The sequence below is a fragment of the Arachis hypogaea genome, chromosome 14 (genome assembly GCF_003086295.3).
Source record: "Arachis hypogaea cultivar Tifrunner chromosome 14, arahy.Tifrunner.gnm2.J5K5, whole genome shotgun sequence".
NCBI lineage: Eukaryota > Viridiplantae > Streptophyta > Magnoliopsida > Fabales > Fabaceae > Arachis > Arachis hypogaea.
The window spans coordinates 123,887,242-123,908,445 of NC_092049.1; the positions used below are offsets into that span (position 1 = coordinate 123,887,242).

Below are 21,204 nucleotides of genomic sequence, written 5' to 3' on the forward strand. Positions count from 1 at the left end.
GAAATTGAAAGAAAAGGAAGGTCAAAAGAAATATAACATGTAAGCTAAGCAAATTGAACCATTAATAGCATTTTTCAAAGGGTTTCCTTGATACACATTCAAAGAACCTAGAAGTCTTATATATTTTTTCTATTTTGTCTTCTTCTATGGTCAAATTGCAAACTTGTAAAAAGTTATTGGCAAAAAATGAGGAATTGTCTTGCATCAACAAGAGAACGGCAATGTCACATGGCAGACAAAACTTTAGTTATAAGTAAAAGGAAGTTAATTTCCCTTTCCACAACAGTATGGGAATAGTCAACACGACTGTGCTTCCATTGGAAAATGAAGATTTGGTGCAAGAATTGATGCATACCGAGGCAGCCAACAGAGCTGTGTACACATTGTTGGTCATTAGCCTATTGGGTGCCGCTTGAAAAGCCTTCTGTAGAGCATAAAGTAGAAGAGAAACCTTATCTTCAAACATGGTACCACCTCCATCATGGAGTCCAATACCCAAAAGGTTGGTTGTTGTATCAGGCGCAGCACGGGAACCAAATCTCAGATGTCCTGAAGCTACTAAAGCTCCTAAGAGACCTATAATTCTGACAACAATGCCATCACTTTTATCAACATTGTACACATTTTTTCTGGCACTATCTGCACTAATTGATAAACCTATTCCTCCTAAATTCTTGACAGAAGGAATTTCAGCAGTAAATGTCATCTTTTATTGTCACTATAACCATTATTAGGACCATTGCCACCATCAACAGAATGAGAACCTTGGTCATCATCTTTTAAGGTGGTCTCACTTTTGTTGTCCTCCACTGCTCCCTCTTCCTGACTTTCTTCTGCAATCTCAACACTAATCTCTGTTTTTTGAATTTCAGGGTTCTTTGATGATGTTCCTATGAGACCACCATCTCCAGCTTTGGCTTCACTTTGGAGAATAACAAGAAGAGTTTCAAGCCCACCACATGCCAAGAATGCTTCTGCAAATGTGTGAGCTCTAGAAGTGTTTGGCTGGACAACCAGCCTGTAGAAGAGATGCAACACCCTAGCAACCTGGAAAATGAAGTGAACAGAATTTTCCAGTAAATATAATTTTGGTTTCATAATTATTCCAAAAGTGAAATTGAACAAAATCATTATGTGTTCACAGAAGATCTTTTCGAAACTCAATAATATCACAACCTAAGAAGCCAGAGGAATTGGCTTATTTGCATTCAACCTATCACAAATTCGCAACCTAATCCCACACACAGCAGAATAGAGTATTGTCAAGCTGGAGCTACCTCAGGTACTTAGGCTTGGTTCGGTAACACTTTTACCTTTTGAAAGTAGCTTATCAAAGCCGGCTTTTGAAAGATAGCTTTTTAAATGTTGTAATATCTATGTTTGATAAATCAAACTAAAAATAGCTTACAATAAGCACTAGCAACAACAATTGTGTTTGGTAGAATAGTTTTTAAATTTAAAAAAACCATAATAGATATAAATATAAGAGTAAATTTGGATATTTATTAATATATAAGGTAATATTAGATTTTTTAATTTTGATAAGTACAAGTCAACTTTGAATAGCTCCTCCTTAGGTGCTTCCAAAAGCACCCCTAACTTTTAAAAGCTGCAATACAAAACGAGGTGCCTCTTCAAAAAGTTTTACCAAACCAAGCGTTAGCATTCCAATAGAGACATTCATGAATGATCTCTATTAAAATCTTATCATGTAGAAGCATATGCATGGTTATACTTTTAACATGTGCACTCACACAAGAGCCTCTTTTGGACTTGAAATGTGAATTATTCATAGGTCTATTTATGCCTTATGTTGAAATTTTATCTTTATCTAGAAGACGCACAAAAGAACCAAACTCTAGACCTTTTTAGTCATAAAAGCTTTGAACCATGAAGGTAGCCCAATTCCGGGGATTATCATGGCATATAAAAGGCAATCCCGGGCATGGCTCCACCACTATGAGTTTCAATTAGAGACCAGTACCCATCCCATGACCAAAACACCAGGAAGCAACCTTAACATGCCATACATGAGAATTGCACAGCTCAAAGTCTCTGATTGAAAGTAATTGACATAATATTTTCTTCCAAAAAGTTTAAACTATCAGGTAAAAGACATTATTTTATCACATCTCTAACACACCACTCCTAGTGTAGAAATTGTGTAAACCCATTGACCTAAACTTCTATTAAGAAAAATGGTAGTAGCAATTAACTCAAGACCAATCTGTAATTTCATGCCATTTCATTAACCTTCTCCAAAGCTTGAGTAGGAAACTTATGAAATGGTTTCATGTTTATTATCATTGATAACCAATACACCCCAAAAAAACAGAAAAAGAAAAAAGATTTTTTTAAGTTTCTTAATATTAAAATAAGAATTTACCAAAAGATAGAGAATATAAGGACAAAAAATTCTCAATAAAAAACAGAAAAACCAAAGCCCTACCAAACAAAGAAACAAAACAGAGCCTCAAACTCATCAAAACTCCAAGTAAAGCAAAAACATTGACAGAATACCAAACAGAAGTCACACCTATCAAAAATAAAAGAAATATTGTGTATCTAATTGTTTTTTTCTATTCTGGATATCATTAAGACAAGGAAAAGTATTTTCTGCGTTTTATAAATTTGTGAAGAGAAAACAGAAAACATTGAAAATAGGAGTTTATTGTTTCACTATCTTCACCTTTTTTATTCACAAAGTTATGAAACAGAAAAAGGTTTCACAAACCAAACAGGCCATTAGCTTTCCACTCACTCAACATTCAATTCAATATTAAACAAGTTATCATGTGAAAATTTGACAATACAAAATAAGTTACCAGGCAAGAATTAAACAAAAAAATAAACAACTTGACTATTCTATCATAAAAATAATGAATTTTGCAATATACATACGTACTGCATTTTTAGCATTCTAGACAAGTATAATAATAACTTATTTCCCAACCAAAAATTACAGGAATAATGACATCTGATCACTCTACTTTACCTGATTAGGTTGCGGACACTCAATCATAAACCCAAGTAAACATCGGACATCATCCGAGGCCAACGAAGGTGATGCTGCCACAATTAATAGTTCAATTACCACCAAGAGCTCATCAACCAAAGCATTAATTTCACCCACGGGACGCGCTGCCCCAGTCAGAGAGAAAGTATTCAATGAATTAATTTCAGAAACAGTCCAATAACATCTTCTGCAGCCATCAAGAAGCATTTGAATGGCATTTGCATCTCTCATTACTGATGACTCAGTGAAAACCATGTCTGCAAGTGATGATAGAAGCTTCTTTTGTATACCATAACTGCACAAACTCCAAATTTGTAAGTCTAAAAGTAGCGTAGTGAACAGCTGAACTTTAAGTGTATGGTTGATCTTTGGGGATTGACAAACGGAGACAACAGCAGCAACAAGTTCCTCATCTTCAACACCATCATGCTTTCTACCATCAAGCGAAGATAAGATTTGGAGAAGATAATTCAAAATTTTTGAAAGAATCTCAGGCCCTCTGCTACGAGACAATTCCTCATTGTTCCTTGGATATTGGATAGCCACAGATATAATTCGAAATATTGGGGCAGCAAGAGATGCAGTGGCTAAAGAAGGGGGAGACTTCCCTGGCTGAGGCTCCAATGTATCCTCATGTACATTGCTTATTGTCAAGGGAAGCAAAGACAAGGGACCACCATAGGCCATTGCCCACAAGGCATCGACAGGTCGCATTCGAGTAGCAACATGAACTTGCCCAAGAACCTCGGCTGGACGTCGAAGCATTCCTGGAAAATGGTGAGGATCCATTAGAAGACTACAAAATCATGCAGCAAACTGTGCACAAATTGAAACATGATAGAGATTTTGAGACAATAAATGTACGATGATTAAACACCATGGAGAGATGAAGAGAACCATTGTGATCCAACAAATGGTTGTTTGTACCATATCTTATAGTCATAAGAAATGAGGAGCACCATCTTTGACCGTAAGAATAGGCTTACATCCTAGGAAAACTAAGACAATATAGCGGTAAGAAAACAAAGTAGATAAAAGCTACTACTTTGCTAATGTATTGTGTATTTATAAAATTAAAGCTGACTGAATGCAATCAAATATTTAACAAATAACAACAAATAACATCATCACAAGACACAGCTTTATAATGAATGATCCAATTAAGAATAAGTATCTTTTAAGATTCTATACCTGTCTTCCTTCAATTTTACTTATTAATATTCATCGTAAGCTTTTTGTATTTCCACAGCTATCAATCACTGTATGAAAACAAGGTTGCATTACCTCCCTAGGGGCAAAACCCCAAATGGAATTGGAATTGTAATTGTTAAGATTCATGGTTACTTAGTGGAAATGATAAAGTAACTAGACAAAGAGAGAAAGATAATATATTACTCTTGTTTAGGAAGCTTTGGAATTGTGTTGTTAAAAGAGAAAATACCCACATATATAGGGAGGACACTGATAAATGTAGAGCATCTACTAAACTACTCTCCATAAATGCACCACCTAAACTACTAACTGCTATCTAACAACAATATATGTCAACATATTTCAACAGTAATTTCAACTTTTTATACTAAAAAGAAGAAACTTTCAGATCAGAGATGAAAAACAAGAGACAAGAACTACAGTAGAAAGCATCATGCTTAAAAGGAATCAAACAAAACAGACATGAGAAAGAACAAAAATTATGGTGCTCACAAATTCCATATCAAAAATGTTGAAACAATTTTAATTTCCATCCGATAAATCTACAGACTAAACCTCTGAAGGCTTATTCATCATGTATAAGGGGCTTCAGCATTGAAATCATATGCATTTATGCAGCGTATAAAATGTCATACTATCAAAGAAGAACTACGGAAACAAATTATCTAACCTGCAGCACCAGAAGGTGAAGCATCGGGACAGAAGCGCCCACTAAGCAAACTAGGATGATAGAGCAGGTGAATGCAACCTCCAATTTCTGAATCCAAAAGAGCACTTTCCTCTGCCCTGCTCTGCACATGGGCGTTTGTTGCTAGCCAGGGTAAACCAGCTGCATTACCAAAAGAAGGCACTATATCCCCTCCCCTAGAAGCTAGGCGTGCCATTCTTTCTGAGCCAATAGGTTCCTTGAAGATGTAGACAGGGCCCATCTCAGCAAACAAAGGGCACTGACGACGGCGCCGTTGCAACCCAGCCATGGTAGGAGGAGGGTTAGTTCCTATGCAGCAAAATGCAAGAGGTTTTGAAATTCGAGGAAACTCAAAAGGACGACTTTCATATAAAGATCCATCCACATATAACCTAACTTCACTTTCTGTTTTCCCGAGAATACCCTGCTTGCCTATATGTTCAAGACCAATGAAGTACCAGCATTGTGGTTTGAATGCATAGGTAAAGTGCAAGGATGATTTCTTTCCCCTTCCACTAGCAGTTTCAACAACCAAAAATTGAGCATGAAAATAAGCCTCTATACCCTGGTTATCACCAGTTAAAAAACTGAATAGACGTGGCATGTGTGCTGTACCCTCACCAGCAAGTGCACTAGCCGCAGCAGCGGCTGACATAGCTGATGATTTACCTGACTTAGCCGCCGCAGCTGCAGCAATTGCAGCAGCAACAGTAGCCGTATTTAATGTGTCGGCAAACGATTCAATGTAAATCCATGTTGAAAAAGCATAACCATTGATAAATGGCCAACGGCTCTCGCCTGGACCAAGTAAACCAGAACTTTCACCATCAAATTCAAACGTGCAAGCCGGTCCTCTTGACTCCTTTCCACTAGCTGCTTTCTCCAAAGCAAGCATTAATCGTGGTGCCCACATTGTGTCAAGTGTTTTTGTAATGATTTGAAGCCAACTATGAAGATCAATAACACTAAGAGAATGACCAGCCAAGTATTGCATGCAGTGGCACAAAGGTGTTCCATCCCACCTCATCCGTCCATTTAAGCCAGCATCCACAGTAAAAATGTTTTCTGCGGTTCTCAACAACACTCCTAACAGACCAGCCATTGAGCACATTGCCCGGTTTCTTGTGCAAGCCCGTAATATGGCAAGTAGTCCCCGAACCATCCGTGTCCTAGGTGACATAAAATCACCAGAATCACCTACATAAGGAAGGCAAGGAATAAGTTCACCTGCAACAATGGCAGCCCGGGAGTTCAGCATAACACTAGGAGGGTTATTATCTTCATCCTCCTCAAAACTTTCAACGCCACCCATGGCTGCAAGAAGCGAATCCACTATTAAGAAAGCCACATTTTCCGTTTCTTCACCAGTCCCAAACACTTCTGAGCCACTTGCAATATTTTTCAGCTTATCCACACCTTCAGGTTTTCCCATAATAGCAGAATCAACTAAATGCAGCAGTTCTGGAGATACATTTGGTTTAGCATGTTTTTGCTTAGGCTTTGGTGGAGAATTAACAGTACTAGAATCAAAGCTAATTGTTGGGCTAGACTGCCCATCTGACCCAGGACTATAAGGAATATTATCACGTTGCATTTCAACAACAGGGGAGGAATCATGCTCTATCGAGTACGTCCCAGATGAAGATTTAGACTCCTCCACATTTCCACCAAATAGGTTATGTGCATTATCAAAATCTGGTAATTGGTTTGAATCCTGGTACTCATTACTCTTGTCTTGATCTTTCAAAGACACTTCCTCAAACTGGTCCTCATCCATTAATGTGGGTGCAGAAACGGTACTTTGACCTTGCAAGCCTACCCTTCCATCTACATCATCAACCTTAATACTATGGGTAGCAATCACATTTTCCTGATCAAGACTATCAACAAACTCTTTTTCACCACTATCTACTACTTCGTGAGGATGTAATCCATTACCAGACAATTTCACCTCTTTCAGTTCTTCCTCATCTTCCATTATGCAATTTCTGATGAAGCTAAAAGGTATTCATTCAAATTACAAAAGCCAAACTACCTGCAAGTAATTAAATTATAAAATAAATGAATCCTATAGAACAATGAGCCCTGCCCCCACTAGGTGGACAGCTGCCAATTACTCTATTAAAAAAAATAAAAAGAAAGAAAAAGAGATCTACAAATAGAACATTTAAGATTCGCTCCAATTAAAGCAGCCATATGGTATGCCACGTTAAAAAATAAACTACATGCATTCAACCTAGAAACCACAATTTATAAAATTAAAAAGTCAACCATAAATTTAAAAAAAAAATAGTAGTTTAAAAAAAAGCCAATAAAAAGACATATATTATATCAGCATATAAAATGAAACACTATGCATATAAATCCTAAGGGTGTGTTTTTGACTGAATATCTTGGAGATATAGGAAGAAGGGAAGGGAAGGCCTGAAGCGTGGAATAGACACCACTTTATTCATGAAGCCATTTCTCAGAGCTATCAGAAAATCCCACATCGGATAAAGCTTTCTCACAGAAACAGAAAGGATGTTGTTGGAAACAGTTAGTTGTCACTATCCTAAGTGATCAGAGGAGTTAAGCTAAGTCACACTTGTTGTAGTTTCACTTTTCCGCACCTGGCTTTCTCTATATAAGAAGTCATACATGTCCAATTCATTGATAAGTTCATAGACAAAGTTTCTCAGAATTCATTTCTCTCTGTTTTCTTTATTTCTTTGCTCTGGTTCATATTCTTTGACCATGTCCTTCTCTCCCATCTATTATGGAGAGTAGATATTTAACAGGATTGGTTAAATTAGTTATTGTTAGTTGGGGTTATTTGGAAAGCTGGATGGTAGAGTTAGGTGGTTAGTTTGGTAACTAAAAGCTATTATATATAGCTCTGTTTATACTTCATTCTTTGATGATGAAATCTTCTCTTCCATTTCTTCTCTGATCCAATACCACCCCATCCAAGATCCTAACTGGCAAACACAAAGGAACTAGGAAAGGGGAACCACTACAGGACCTTTGATTTTCCTCACAGACAAATGACTCATGAGCTATCAAACGTTTGAAATTTCTATTTATTCCAACTTAACAATAAGGATTTGTGATCTCAACAAATATAACATTTAAAAAATTAAAAGAAAAAGGTCATGTACTCATGTAATCCAAGTAAGTCATGCTTTAGTAGAAGTCCTTACGTAGAAAATCTGAAGTGCTTTACTCCTAAGCTTGAATAATAACAGCATGAACTTAAGATCAAAAACAAAAATGACACGTTGTTAGAGCAAGCAAACTGAACTCCAAGCATTTTAGTCAAGTAATTCTAATAGACACGGAACCTAAACATTAATGTAACCAACGGTCATGTTCAAATGTGTTCCGGCTCATCCAATATAACTTCCGTTTTCCTTTTTCGGTAAAAATGCGTTGACAAGTTCTGGATCTTGTCAAAACGACAAAATCTAAGTAACCGAAACGTGTTGGATCAAGTAAAAGACCACAGATCTCCGCGGAACGTGGCGTGCATTTTTCAACGCGCGACTCAATCGGGAGTGAGAGAGAAAATTGAAAATGCACACAGATCGTAACAAAAACCGCCATTGCTGAAGAAGTAAAATGAACTTGCGAAAAAAAAAAAACAGTATAGGAAAAAAAATACTAATCGGAATCGGATGTACCTTTTAGAATGTTCCAGCTCAGTGATTGAATCGCGGAAACACCGATACCGAGATTTGATGAGTGGAAAATGTAAATGGCGGAGAAAATGCAGTGAGAGAAAGTAGAGAGAAAATCGGAGAAGAGGAAAAGGCGAAGTTGCGAGAGACAGGGAAAGAAAGAGAAGAGAAGAGAAGAAGAGTGTGTAAGAATCAACGGGATATGGAGGTTGGTGATGTCGTTGAGTGTTTGGAGGCAGCTAAGCTATATTCGCGTGTGGTGATTCATGTCGGGTCTTTTGCTATACAGTCACCATTTTCCCCCTTACCATCAAAGCCCGATGTTCTCTGCGCCGGTCCGGCCAAACCGCGGTAGTACCGGTTCAGTAGCAATCGGCTTTTATTTTTCTTCGGGTGTAAATTTTTTTAAATAAATTCAGTACTAATCAGTAATCAATCCACTTTAGTTATGAACGTATAACATGTCTCAAGAGTTAATGGTTAATAAATATATAAGAATATTTATAATTTTTCTATTAGATAATCTCTTGGGTGATTAAAGAAATGTTTTCAGTTTAATCTTATATTGAAAATAATAGTCCCTTTTTTGTTTAGTATAAAGAAAGAGAAGAAACTCACTTTAAAATGCAGCAACCAAACCTCCTTGTACGAGTTTCTAGATTAATGGTTCTAACCATTCTACAAATTCATAATTTCATATGAATTTCGTGTTGCATGTTTAGTCATAGTGTAGTTACAATGTTTACTAAGCACCGAATAAGCCATATTTTTCATATTCAATTTTATTCAATCGTTTCACGAATTCTTTTTATTAATTTAGCATTTAAAATATGTCCAAATTATTTATTTCACAAATTGCTCTTCGTAGGTCATATTCCACAAACTTTTGTGGGCTAATTAGGGGCCATCTTTGGGTGACGATGAAGCCAAGAAAAATTCTCCAAAGCCTAAAAAAGTTATCACAGGGACTACTTCTTCCTCTGGCGATGCTACGGGAGTAAAGAAAGGGAGCACTGTCTCACATGCTTCTACCCCGCTGATCAAGATTAATTACAAAAGGAGAAGACCTCCTTCATTTCGGAACTCACCGAATGAACCGGTTGGAAGGGTCAAGCATGGCGACGAACAGATGGAGAGCGGTGATATCCTAGAGGGAGGTACCAAGATGGAAGACAGAGGACCCTCAACGTGAGACGTTAGGGGTGGCGTTCCATCATGAAGTTTGGTTTTTTATGGATAGTGATCCTATGAACTTAATTAGTTGGAACGTGAGAGGGGCCTCTAACAAGATGACTCGCGTACACTGTAAAGAACTGGTAAAAAAATTTAATCTAGCTTTTGTTATTCTTGTTGAAACACATGTTGCTTTTGGCTCTATGAAATTTTTTTGGGAACATTTGGGTTTCACCCCTGTGGGAATTGTGGAAGCTAGTGGACACAAAGGGGTATATGGTTTTTATCCTCTGACGACAAACCTAAGTGTAGAGTAATTGCTACTATGGAACAATGTTTATCTGTTGCTATAGAAAGGGGGTGGAAAGAATTGGGTGTGCAGTGCAGTTTACGGTAGCCCCCAGCCGACGATTCGTGAAGATTTGTGGGAACATCTATTGACACTTGGAACTTCTATACAAGACCCGTGGCTGATAACAGGGGACTTTAATGAAATTTTGCATTCTCAGGAAGTGAAAGGGGGCCACTTTAATGTTAATCGAAGTAATTATTTCTCTCACATTTTGGATTCGTGTAATTTGTTTGATCTGACAACAGTGGGTAGAAGTTTTACTTGGTTCAGAAAGGTTCAGGGGAACAAGGAGGTAGCCAAGAAGTTAGACAGAGCTTGTAGCAATAGTAGTTAGAGAGTTATGTTTCCTGAAGCGTTCACAGAGGTACTTAGTCGTTTGCATTCTGACCACTGCCCTTTACTCACCAGATGCCTTGGACTGCCAGTCAGGAAGGACAGCAGACCGTTCAGATTCCAAGCTGCATGGGCTACTCATCCATCTTATAAAAGTGTCGTCCATAAAGCCTGGAATGGCAACAACACACACATTCATGGCAAGCTTAGAAAGGTGCAAGAGGCTTCTCTGAAGTTCAATTCTCGTGTCTTTGGGAACATTTTTATTAAGAAAAGGTCTCTAGAAAGCAAGCTTAATGACCTCCAAAAAAGATTAGAATTTTGTGATGATGCAATTGTCAAAGAAGAGGAACAAAGGTGCAGGGATGATTTTAATTCGGTCCTTCTTCAGGAAGAGATGCTCTGGTTCCAGAAATCTAGGGAGCAATGGGTCAGGTATGGTGACAAAAATACAAAGTTTTTCCACATGCAGACCATCATTAGAAGGAGAGCAAACAAAATTCATGGCCTTTTTGTGAGTAATGGATCTTGGTCTTCAGATCCGAATCTTCTTCAGCAAGAGGCACTAAGTTTTTATAAAGATCTTTTTTGCTCAACCGACCCGGTGGAGGTAAATTGTATGGGTGATTTTCCAAGACCTTCTCTTAGTAGTGAAGCTTGTGAGAGCCTTACTAAGCCAATGTCGATGTTGGAGGTTAAATCTGCAGTGGACAGCATGAGCCCTTTCAAAGCTCCAGGGCCGGACGGGTTCCAAGCATTCTTTTTTAAAGAATATTGGGATGTAGTGGGCCAAGATGTGTGGAGTCTGGTGTGTAGGGTGTTTCAAGGCGACACGATTAATCATTCTATGCTTGAAACCCTTATTGTGCTCATTCCTAAGGTTGACTCCCCAAGCAGAATGAAGGATTTTCGACCAATCAGTCTCTGCAACATCGTGTACAAGATAGTAACTAAGGTGCTGGTAACCCGTTTAAGACCCTACTTGGCTGATATTATATGCCCAAATCAGGGAGGCTTCATTCCTGGTAGAGGAGCTCCTGACAACATCATAGTGGCGCAAGAAGTCCTTCATTTCTTGAAGAGAACGAAATCAAAAAAGGGTGCTATTGCTTTTAAGATAGATCTAGAGAAGGCATATGACCGGGTCGATTGGAGGTTTTTAAACTACACCTTGAGTAGCTTCGGCTTTCCTGCCTCTACTAGAAGTCTTATTATGAATTGTATTCAGGCGTCATCTCTTTCGATATTGTGGAATGGGAATAGGTTGGAGAGTTTTCAGCCCAATAGAGGGTTGTGACAAGGAGACCCCATGTCATCGTATTTGTTTGTTCTTTGTATGGAAATGCTAGCTTGCTTTATATCTAATCAAGTGGAGTTGGGGGCTTGGGACCCAGTTGCTATCTCTCGGGGAGGTCCACGAATCTCCCATCTCATATTCGCAGATGACCTTCTTCTTTTTTGTAAAGCAAGCAAGACACAAGTCCACCAGGTAATGCATTCTCTGAACTTATTCTATAAGGCATCGGACATGAAGGTGAACATAGATAAGTCCAAAGCTGTTTGTTCGAAGAGCGTATCCAATACTCGTAGAAATGTTCTAGCTGGTGTATCTTCTATCAGATTTGCTAATGAGCTAGGCAAGTACTTGGGGTCAACATCAACCATCCGCAGGCATCTTGAGCGGCTTGCCTAGAGGCGGTGGAGAAAATAAAAAGCAGATTGTCTAGCTGGAAGGGTCGGCTGCTTAATAGGGCCGGCAGATTATGTCTTATAAAATCTGTGGCAACGTCTCTACCTATATATCAAATGCAGGTCTCCCTCTTCCCCAAAAAAGTGTGTTCTAAGATTGATTCTGTTCTTCGTAATTTCTTGTGCAAAGGAAAGACAGATGAGCGGGGCTTAAACTTGTTGAATTGGAGTACTGTGATCACGCCCAAGAGGTATGGGGGCCTTGGTGTTCGCGACACTCAATGTGTTAATACTGCCCTCCTTGGTAAACTAGTTTGGCAACTCTTCCATGGTAAGAACAAATTATGGGTGCGCATTATGCTAGCTAAATATGTTCAAGGAAGCTTGGGGCTGGATCTTCAATGCCCTACGCAATTCTCGAGCATATGGCGCAACATCACAAAGACAGCTGGTAGGCTTAAAAATGGCTATGTTTGGTGCATTGGTTCTTTAACTCAATCTTTCTGGTATCATCCTTGGAGACCGTCGGGGTCTTTGTCTCCAGAGATCCCTTTTGTGCATATTTCAGATACTGGCCTTTCCCTAGGTGATGTGTGGTCTGGGAGAGTTTGGAATTTGGACCATCTTTATACTGTGTTGCCTAAGACCCTAAAACTAGATATTACAACTTACAACCCTATAGTGTAGGCAGGTTGTGATCCGAACTGGTGTTGGGGATCTAATGCCTCAAAGACTTACTCAACAAGGGATGGTTATGAATGGCTCTTTGAAAGAAAGGTTGCATGGGATACAAATGAGAATTGGTTGTGGCTTTGGCGTTTAGGAATACCTGAGAAGGTCAAGGGTTTGATTTGGCTCATCTTGCATGGGGCCATCCCCACTGCCAGCCTTCGTTACCGAAGACGCTTAACAGCAACGGATCTTTGCCCCAGATGCAATGAAGTAACAGAATCTGTAGAACATTGCCTCAGACTTTGTAATAAAGTGAGCCCGATTTAGGAGAGCTTGAAGGTGGGAATGCAAAATTGGGATGCCGCCTTGGATTTTCAAAGTTGGCTTCGTATAAAACTTTGGACCAATGAAAGAATTTTTGCAGCAGGTCTTTGGTGGATTTGGAGGGATAGAAACAATGATATCTTTAATCAGAATGACATTTGGAGCAAGGAAAAAGTTCTCCAGCTTATCAGACACTCTGCAGCCGAGTATGCTGCAATCAAGCGTTCTAATCAGGTGACACACAATCCCTCTTTATGTGATTCTTGGTGTCCTCCCCCAATCAATGTTGTTAAATTAAATTGCAATGCTAGTCTTTTGGAACAAGATCAACTGGCTGGTTTTGGGTGTGCTATTCGGGACAGTACGGGTAAATGGTTATTGGGTTGTTCGGCAAGCATCCCAATAGGAACTATTACTTGGTGTGAGATATTCGCAATTTGGAGGGGTCTTTGTTTGGCTTGGGAAAGTGGTCACAGGGAGGTAATTTGCGAAACAGATTGTCTAGAAGCTTATCTCTTGATTAAAAAGGATTCATGCCAGATGCGGAGAAAATACACAGACCTTCTTTTGAAGATTTCTGAGATTCTGCAGCGAAATTGGGTGGTTCAAGTTCAATTGATTCAACGAACAGCGAATTCGGTAGCTGACCGTTTAGTTAAGACAGCGGCTAGGCATTCTCGTCCTTACACTGAATTTTTAATTCCTTGTAGTGTTATTGATCAGATCATTAGGAAGGAGATGATATCTCCATCTTAATTGCTCTTTGTTTCTTATTTTATCAGACACCAAAAAAAATATTTCATTATAAGAATGAGACATTTTCATAAATAAACAATTTGTAATTGTTCAAGTAGCGTTTCAAAAAAGGTTTGAGATTGAAATATAGAAACTGAAAACAAAAATTATATTAAGTTTTTATACATTTTGTGTAAAGTATACAATAGTGAGTCTTGTCTCAATATCTTGTTTAGTTTAAAATAAAAATAGAAACTTAAATAAGTGAGATTACCAAAGTACTCATACTAATAAAACTTTATCCATTTTCCCTTTCCTTTCTCTCTTTGCAATTTCACGTCGCATCGTGCCGTCTCTATTTAGGCTGTGTCACTGTGTTCAAGTCTCCATGCCACCTTTGTTTTTTGTTGTGCTTGTCGCACCGCCTCAACTCTAATTTCGCATCGCCTCAATCTCTCCCACTATTTTTATCTTTTTTATTCTGATTTTGAAATTCTCTTATTATGAGTTGATGAATCTCATTTTGATATAATTGATGAGATTGTTGTTTTTTCTTTTTTGCATTATTATTATTATTATTATTGTTAGTGGTAAAATTTGGTGATAACAGAAGTGTGGTGCTGGGGTAAGAGGTAGGTGGGTTGGAGGTGAAAGGTAGACTTGGAATATAAATTTTTGAATGACAGTATTTTAGGAATAAAATATTATTAAAGTTTCTATTTTCATCCCCATAAATTTCAATCCTCTATGTCTTCACTTTCTAGAGATATAGCATTTATTTTGAGGTATTGAGACAAAGACGGGAACTCAGTATCATGTTTGTTAGACCAAAGACTGGTACTAAAATTTTAGTCTCCGTCTCCAAAATTTCAGTATTTCAATATTTCAGTCCCTTCAAAAAGTGAGGACACGTGGAATTGAAATTTTTGGAGATGGAGATTGAAATTTTAATAACATTTTATACTTAAAATACTCCCATTTCAATTAATTAATTCCAACTTTATCATTTGTGCAAATTAAATTAGAGCTTTATTCTTATTTCAGTCTCTATCTCCCACTTTACACCAAACACAATATTGAAATTTATTTCAGTCTCAGTCTCTCAATCTCAGTCTCTCAATCTCTGACTCTCTTCCAAATGCTACTTAAGGATTGAAATTTTGGGAGCGAAGATTGAAATTTAGTTCCATTTTCTGGCCACCAAACACAATACTGAATCTCAGTCTTTTAGTCTTAGTCCCGTTACCCCTTATACCAAATGTTACCTAATAAATTATCTGAGTGAACTCTTCATAAAGGAGACAGAGACTTTTATGGGGTCACGCTCCTCAAACTAATTGGTGGTGATACCTCTAAGAGACTTCGATGTTTAGGTCAGTCATAGTCTAAGAGGTATAAAAGTTAAAACTAGATAGTATATTTTGTACATGTATTAAACCTTTTATTTATAGTGTTTGGAGGATAAATTTAAAAATTATTTGAATAGATTCGTGGAGAATTTACTTATAATATTACATGAATATGATTCAAATTATGTCTTTCATTAGGCGACATACCCTGAAAAAATGTTCTTGGGCCGACCACAATTAACTAGGCATAATGTTTGAAACAGTAATTCAATTAGCTAGGAACAATTGAAATAGTAACTCAATTAACTAGGCACAATTGAAACAGTAATTCAATTAGCTAGGAACAATTGAAATAGTAACTCAATTAACTAGGCTAAATAAAAAAACTAGGAACAATTAAAACAGTAAGTAAAAAAACTACGAACAAATGAAACAGTAAGTCAATTAACTAGGAATAATTGAAACATTAAATCAAAAAATTAGTAACAATTGAATCAGTAAGTTAAAAAAAGTAGAAACAATTGAAACAATAATTCAATTAACTAGGCACAATTGAGTTGGGTATTCAAATAAATACCTTCTTATGGTCAAATATAAAGGTGCAGTTCCTTATCTTGTCAATGACGAAGTTACCACAAAGAAAGGTAAAAAATCAAATTCATATGTTCTTAGTCTCTGTTTCAACCACTGCATAAGTTATAGTCGTTAGAGTCTCAGCCAATTGTTGTGAGAAGTTGACCTTCATATGATGTTTTGAAGAAGCACCCGTCAAGACAAATCATTGGTATGCATATCATAAAACTCTTCTTACATGTAATGAATTATATTCATTTATTCTGCAATTTTTTTCTTTTAATATTTTGCAAAAAAATTTACAATAAATATAAATTAAATGGTAAAAATTAAATTATTAGGTGACCGAATACGGTAATTACTTTTTTTTTGTAAGTTTTAAATTTTTTTTGAATAGTATCGTTTTAAAAAATATTTAAATCCTTTTAGCAAAATACAACAAAATTTATTTAACACGTAAATTTTTTTAGTGTCTAAAGTATTTTTTAAGAGGTGTTTTGCCATTTTTTTTACTAATATAATTTTCAAAAATACTTCAATTATTTTAGCTACATATTTTGAAGAAATAGATTTTTTTTTTGTCTATTATTTCACTTCTTTGTTAATAATATCTGTTTAAACTAATATTTAAATATTTTTTAGCAAAATGCATGTAATGAATTATATTCATTTATTCTGTAATTTTTTTATTTTAATATTTTCCTAAAAGATTTACAATAAATACAAATTAAATAGTAAAAATTAAATTATTAGGTACCGAACGTGGTAGCTACTTTTATTTTTTTTGTAAGTTTTAAATTTTTTTTATTAGTATTATTTTAAAAAATATTTAAATCTTTTTAGCAAAATACACGATAATTTATTTTACACGTAAATTCTTTGAGTGTCTAAAGTGTTTTTTAAGAGGTGTTTCGCCATTTTTTTTACTAATATCATTTTCAAAAATGCATAAATTATTTTAGCTACATATTTTGAAGAAATAGATTATTTTTTTTGTCTATTATTTCACTTCTTTGTTAATAATATCTGTTTAAATCAATATTTAAATATTTTTTTAGCAAAATGCATGTAATGAATTATATTCATTTATTCTGTAATTTTTTTATTTTAATATTTTGCTAAAAGATTTACAATAAATATAAATTAAATAATAAAAATTAAATTATTAGGTGACCGAATGTGGTAACTACTTTATTTTTTGTAAGTTTTAAACTTTTTTTGACTAGTATCATTTTAAAAAATATTTAAATCTTTTTAGTAAAATACACGACAATTTATTTTACACGTAAATTTTTTTAGTGTCTAAAGTGTTTTTTAAGAGGTGTTTCGCCATTTTTTTTTACAAATATCATTTTCAAAAATACTTAAATTATTTTAGCTACATATTTTGAAGAAATAGATTTTTTTTTGTCTATTATTTCACTTCTTTGTTAATAATATCTATTTAAACCAATATTTAAATATTTTTTAACAAAATACATGTAATGAATTATATTCATTTATTTTGTAATTTTTTATTTTAATATTTTGCTAAAATATTTACAATAAATATAAATTAAATAGTAAAAATTAAATTATTTGGTTACCAAACGCGGTAACTACTTTTTTGTAAGTTTTAAATTTTTTTTACTAGTATTATTTTAAAAAATATTTAAATCCTTTTAGCAAAATACACGACAATTTATTTTATACGTAAATTTTTTTAGTGTCTAAAGTGTTTTTTAAGAGGTGTTTTGTCATTTTTTTACTAATATCATTTTCAAAAATACTTAAATTATTTTAGCTACATATTTTGAAGAAATAGATTTTTTTTGTCTATTATTTCACTTCTTTGTTAATAATAACTGTTTAAACCAATATTTAAATATTTTTTTAGCAAAATGCATGTAATGAATTATATTTATTTATTCTGTAATTTTTTTATTTTAATATTTTGCTAAAATATTTACAATAAATATAAATTAAATAGTAAAAATAAAATTATTAGGTTATCAATCGCGGTAACTACTTTTTTGTAAGTTTTAAATTTTTTTGACTAGTTACTAAAAGGATTTAAATATTTTTTAAAATGATACTAGTAAAAAAAATTTAAAACTTACATAAAAAAGTAGTTACCGCATTCGGTAACCTAATAATTTAATTTTTACTATTTAATTTATATTTATTGTTAATCTGTTAGCAAAATATTGAAATAAAAAAATTACAGAATAAATGAATATAATTCATTACATGCATTTTGCTAAAAAAAATTTAAATATTGGTTTAAACAGATATTATTAATAAAGAAGTGAAATAATAGACAAAAAAAAAATCTATTTCTTCAAAATATGTAGCTAAAATAATTTAAGTATTTTCGAAAATGATATTAGTAAAAAAAATGGCAAAACACGTGTTAAAAAACACTTTAGACACTAAAAGAATTTACGTGTAAAATAAATTGTCGTGTATTTTGCTAAAAGGATTTAAATATTTTTTAAAATTATAATTATAAAAAAAATTTAAAACTTACAAAAAAAGTAGTTATCGCGTTCACTAACCTAATAATTTAATTTTTACTATTTAATTTATATTTATTGTAAATCTTTTAGCAAAATATTAAAATAAAAAAATTACAGAATAAATGAATATAATTCATTACATGCATTTTGCTAAAAAATATATTTAAATATTGGTTTAAACAGATATTATTAACAAAGAAGTGAAATAATTGACAAAAAAAAATAATCTATTTCTTCAAAATATGTAGCTAAAATAATTTAAATATTTTTGAAAATGATATTAGCAAAAAAAATGGCAAAACACCTCTTAAAAAACACTATAGACACTAAAAATATTTACGTGTAAAATAAATTGTCGTGTATTTTGTTAAAAGGATTTAAATATTTTTTAAAATGATACTAGTCAAAAAAAATTTTAAAACTTACAAAAAAAAAGTAGTTACCGCGTTCGGTCACCTAATAATTTAATTTTTACCATTTAATTTATATTTATTGTAAATATTTTAGCAAAATATTAAAATAAAAAAATTATAGAATAAATGAATATAATTCATTATATGTATTTTGCTAAAAAAATATTTAAATATTCGTTTAAACATATATTATTAATAAAGAAGTGAAATAATAGACACAAAAAAATCTATTTCTTCAAAATAAGTAGCTAAAATAATTTAAGTATTTTTGAAAATGATATTAGTAAAAAAAAATGACAAAACACCTCTTAAAAAACACTTTAGACACTAAAAAAATTTACATTTAAAATAAATTGTCGTGTATTTTGCTAAAAAGATTTAGATATTTTTTAAAATGATATTAGTAAAAAAAATTTAAAACTTACACAAAAATAGTTATCGCGATCCGTAACCTGATAATTTAATTTTTACCATTTAATTTATTTTTATTGTAAATCTTTTAGCAAAATATTAAAATAAAAAAATTACAGAATAAATGAATATAATTCATTACATGCATTTTGGTAAAAAAAAATATTTAAATATCGGTTTAAACAGAGATTATTAACAAAGAAGTGAAATAATAGATAAAAAAAAAATCTATTTCTTCAAACTATGTAGCTAAAATAATTTAAATATTTTTGAAAATGATATTAGTAAAAAAAATGGCAAAATACCTCTTAAAAAACACTTTAGACACTAAAAAAATTTATGTGTAAATTAAATTGTCGTGTATTTTGCTAAAAAGATTTAAATATTTTTTTAAATGATACTAATAAAAAAATTTTAAAACTTACAAAAAAAATAGTTACCGCAATTGGTAACCTAATAATTTAATTTTGGGTCGCTCTACTGTACAGATGCAATTTTGTACAGATTTACAGATATACCATCTCCTTGTGTCTTTTGCCGACACGTGTTGTCTCCCTTGTGCGCCGCTGGAGCAGGCTTTCAGCGAGGCGTGGCTGTGTGGGTGCTCACGGGTGGGCCGAGTGAGCTGAGGTGGTTGCGTGAAATGGAACGGGGTTTGTGTGCGCCGGATTCCGTTGGTGAGACATTTGCGTTTTGGGCTTAAGTGGAGCAAAAAAAAAAACAGTGGATGAAAAAAAGGCAACTAGGGTCTTCACCTCACGCCTCTCCTCTCAGCAGAGCAAAACCTAGCTCCGTCTAAGAGGGTCGCCGCCACTGGTCTGCTCGCTATCGCTGCTGGTGGCGCTTGGGATCTGCGTGTGTTCGTCGTGGTGAAGCTCGCTTCCTAGTTCGCAAATCGCCAGTTGCTTCGTTGCAGCGGTGGAGTCGTTGTCCCCCGGCCCTTCACCCTGGTCATTGGCGTTATCTCCGCCGTTGCTTGTCATTTATGTTCAGTTATTCTTTCCGTAAATTATTAGCAGACGCATCTTCATGAGATCAAAACAATTTTTTCGCTTATGTCATTCTATGTTTGCTAGAGTAGAAATACATAATAAGCGTAGTATTTTTTCGAACATAATTGATTTCTTGTTCTTGGTTATGTCATTGTTTATATGTGAATAAATAGTTGATGTAAGATTAGTTAAGAACTTAAGATAACCAATCTTTTACTGTTGAAGTCGTTAATTGTGGGATCAAACTGTAGGAGTAATTTTTTTTTTTGCAGGAAAAATATGAGTGAAAAGGCAAAGAATTGAAGGAATAAGCACTGTAATTACAACATGGACAACTATAGAGAATTTAATTTTAACATGTGTATGATGATGCTGGGTTTTAAACGGTCTTATTGCTATGGGTCCTGCTAGCAAGGTAGGCATGATAATGAATATATAGATGTTGAGATGGCACTTCCTGGTATTGCCCATGTAGGTTTTTGTCATCTTTTAGTATGCACTTTGATGGTTCATATGTTCTCCATGGAAATTGATTTAAGCTGTTAGTTCCATGTGTTGTATTGTAAATTGCTTGGTTTATTCAGAAAGGAATGTTCTATGCTTGATTGCCTCTGAATATTAGAGTTGTTGTAGAGTTAAAGACTTGTTGCACTCTACTAAGCATGGGTAATTTTAAAGATAGTAGACACATGGATATGGTAAATCCAAAATTTTGTTTCATAGGGGACAGGCCATATATGTAAATTATAATGAAGCTTGTGAATGAATTATAATTAGATATTAATTTGTTGTTGATATTATAATAGACATATTTTTTTTTTTAATTTCTGTGATTAAAATCTAAAAAGGATTTTTACTCTCATGTTAACAATTGTGCTGAGAACTTTGTTGTGCCTAATATGATGTATAGGCTATTAGTTTCTGTTTTTAAGTTAGTGAAGAAAAGTTAAAATTGGTGAGTTTTGTTAAGGAAAGGAATACATTGGGCAACCTTTATTTTCACTCAAGGAAGAAACAGGTGAATTAAGTTCAATCAGTTAAGTAGAAGACGAGATGGCAGAATAGCTGTTGCTGGTTTAGTTAAGTGGAGAAAATATTTTTTTATTCCTTGCGAA

At 34.3% G+C, this 21,204-nt stretch overlaps 1 protein-coding gene across 2 annotated transcripts; it reads right to left on the reverse strand.

Annotated features, from left to right (window-relative positions):
- Positions 1-355: 355 nt before the first annotated feature.
- LOC112743948 (BEACH domain-containing protein C2) lies at positions 356-8,869 on the reverse strand. 2 transcript variants are annotated; one of them, XM_025793393.3, is made up of 5 exons: positions 8,579-8,831; positions 8,099-8,149; positions 4,899-6,951; positions 2,996-3,783; positions 356-1,047 (listed from the first exon to the last, which is right to left on the reverse strand). In XM_025793393.3, exons 3-5 carry the CDS (start codon positions 6,892-6,894, stop codon positions 703-705), a joined length of 3,129 nt encoding a protein of 1,042 aa, XP_025649178.1. In that variant the 5' UTR covers positions 6,895-6,951; positions 8,099-8,149; positions 8,579-8,831; the 3' UTR covers positions 356-702. The 2 variants fall into 2 exon arrangements, with proteins under 2 accessions (XP_025649178.1, XP_025649177.1); XM_025793392.3 differs by lacking the exon at positions 8,099-8,149 and having other exon boundaries at positions 8,579-8,869.
- Positions 8,870-21,204: the final 12,335 nt, after the last annotated feature.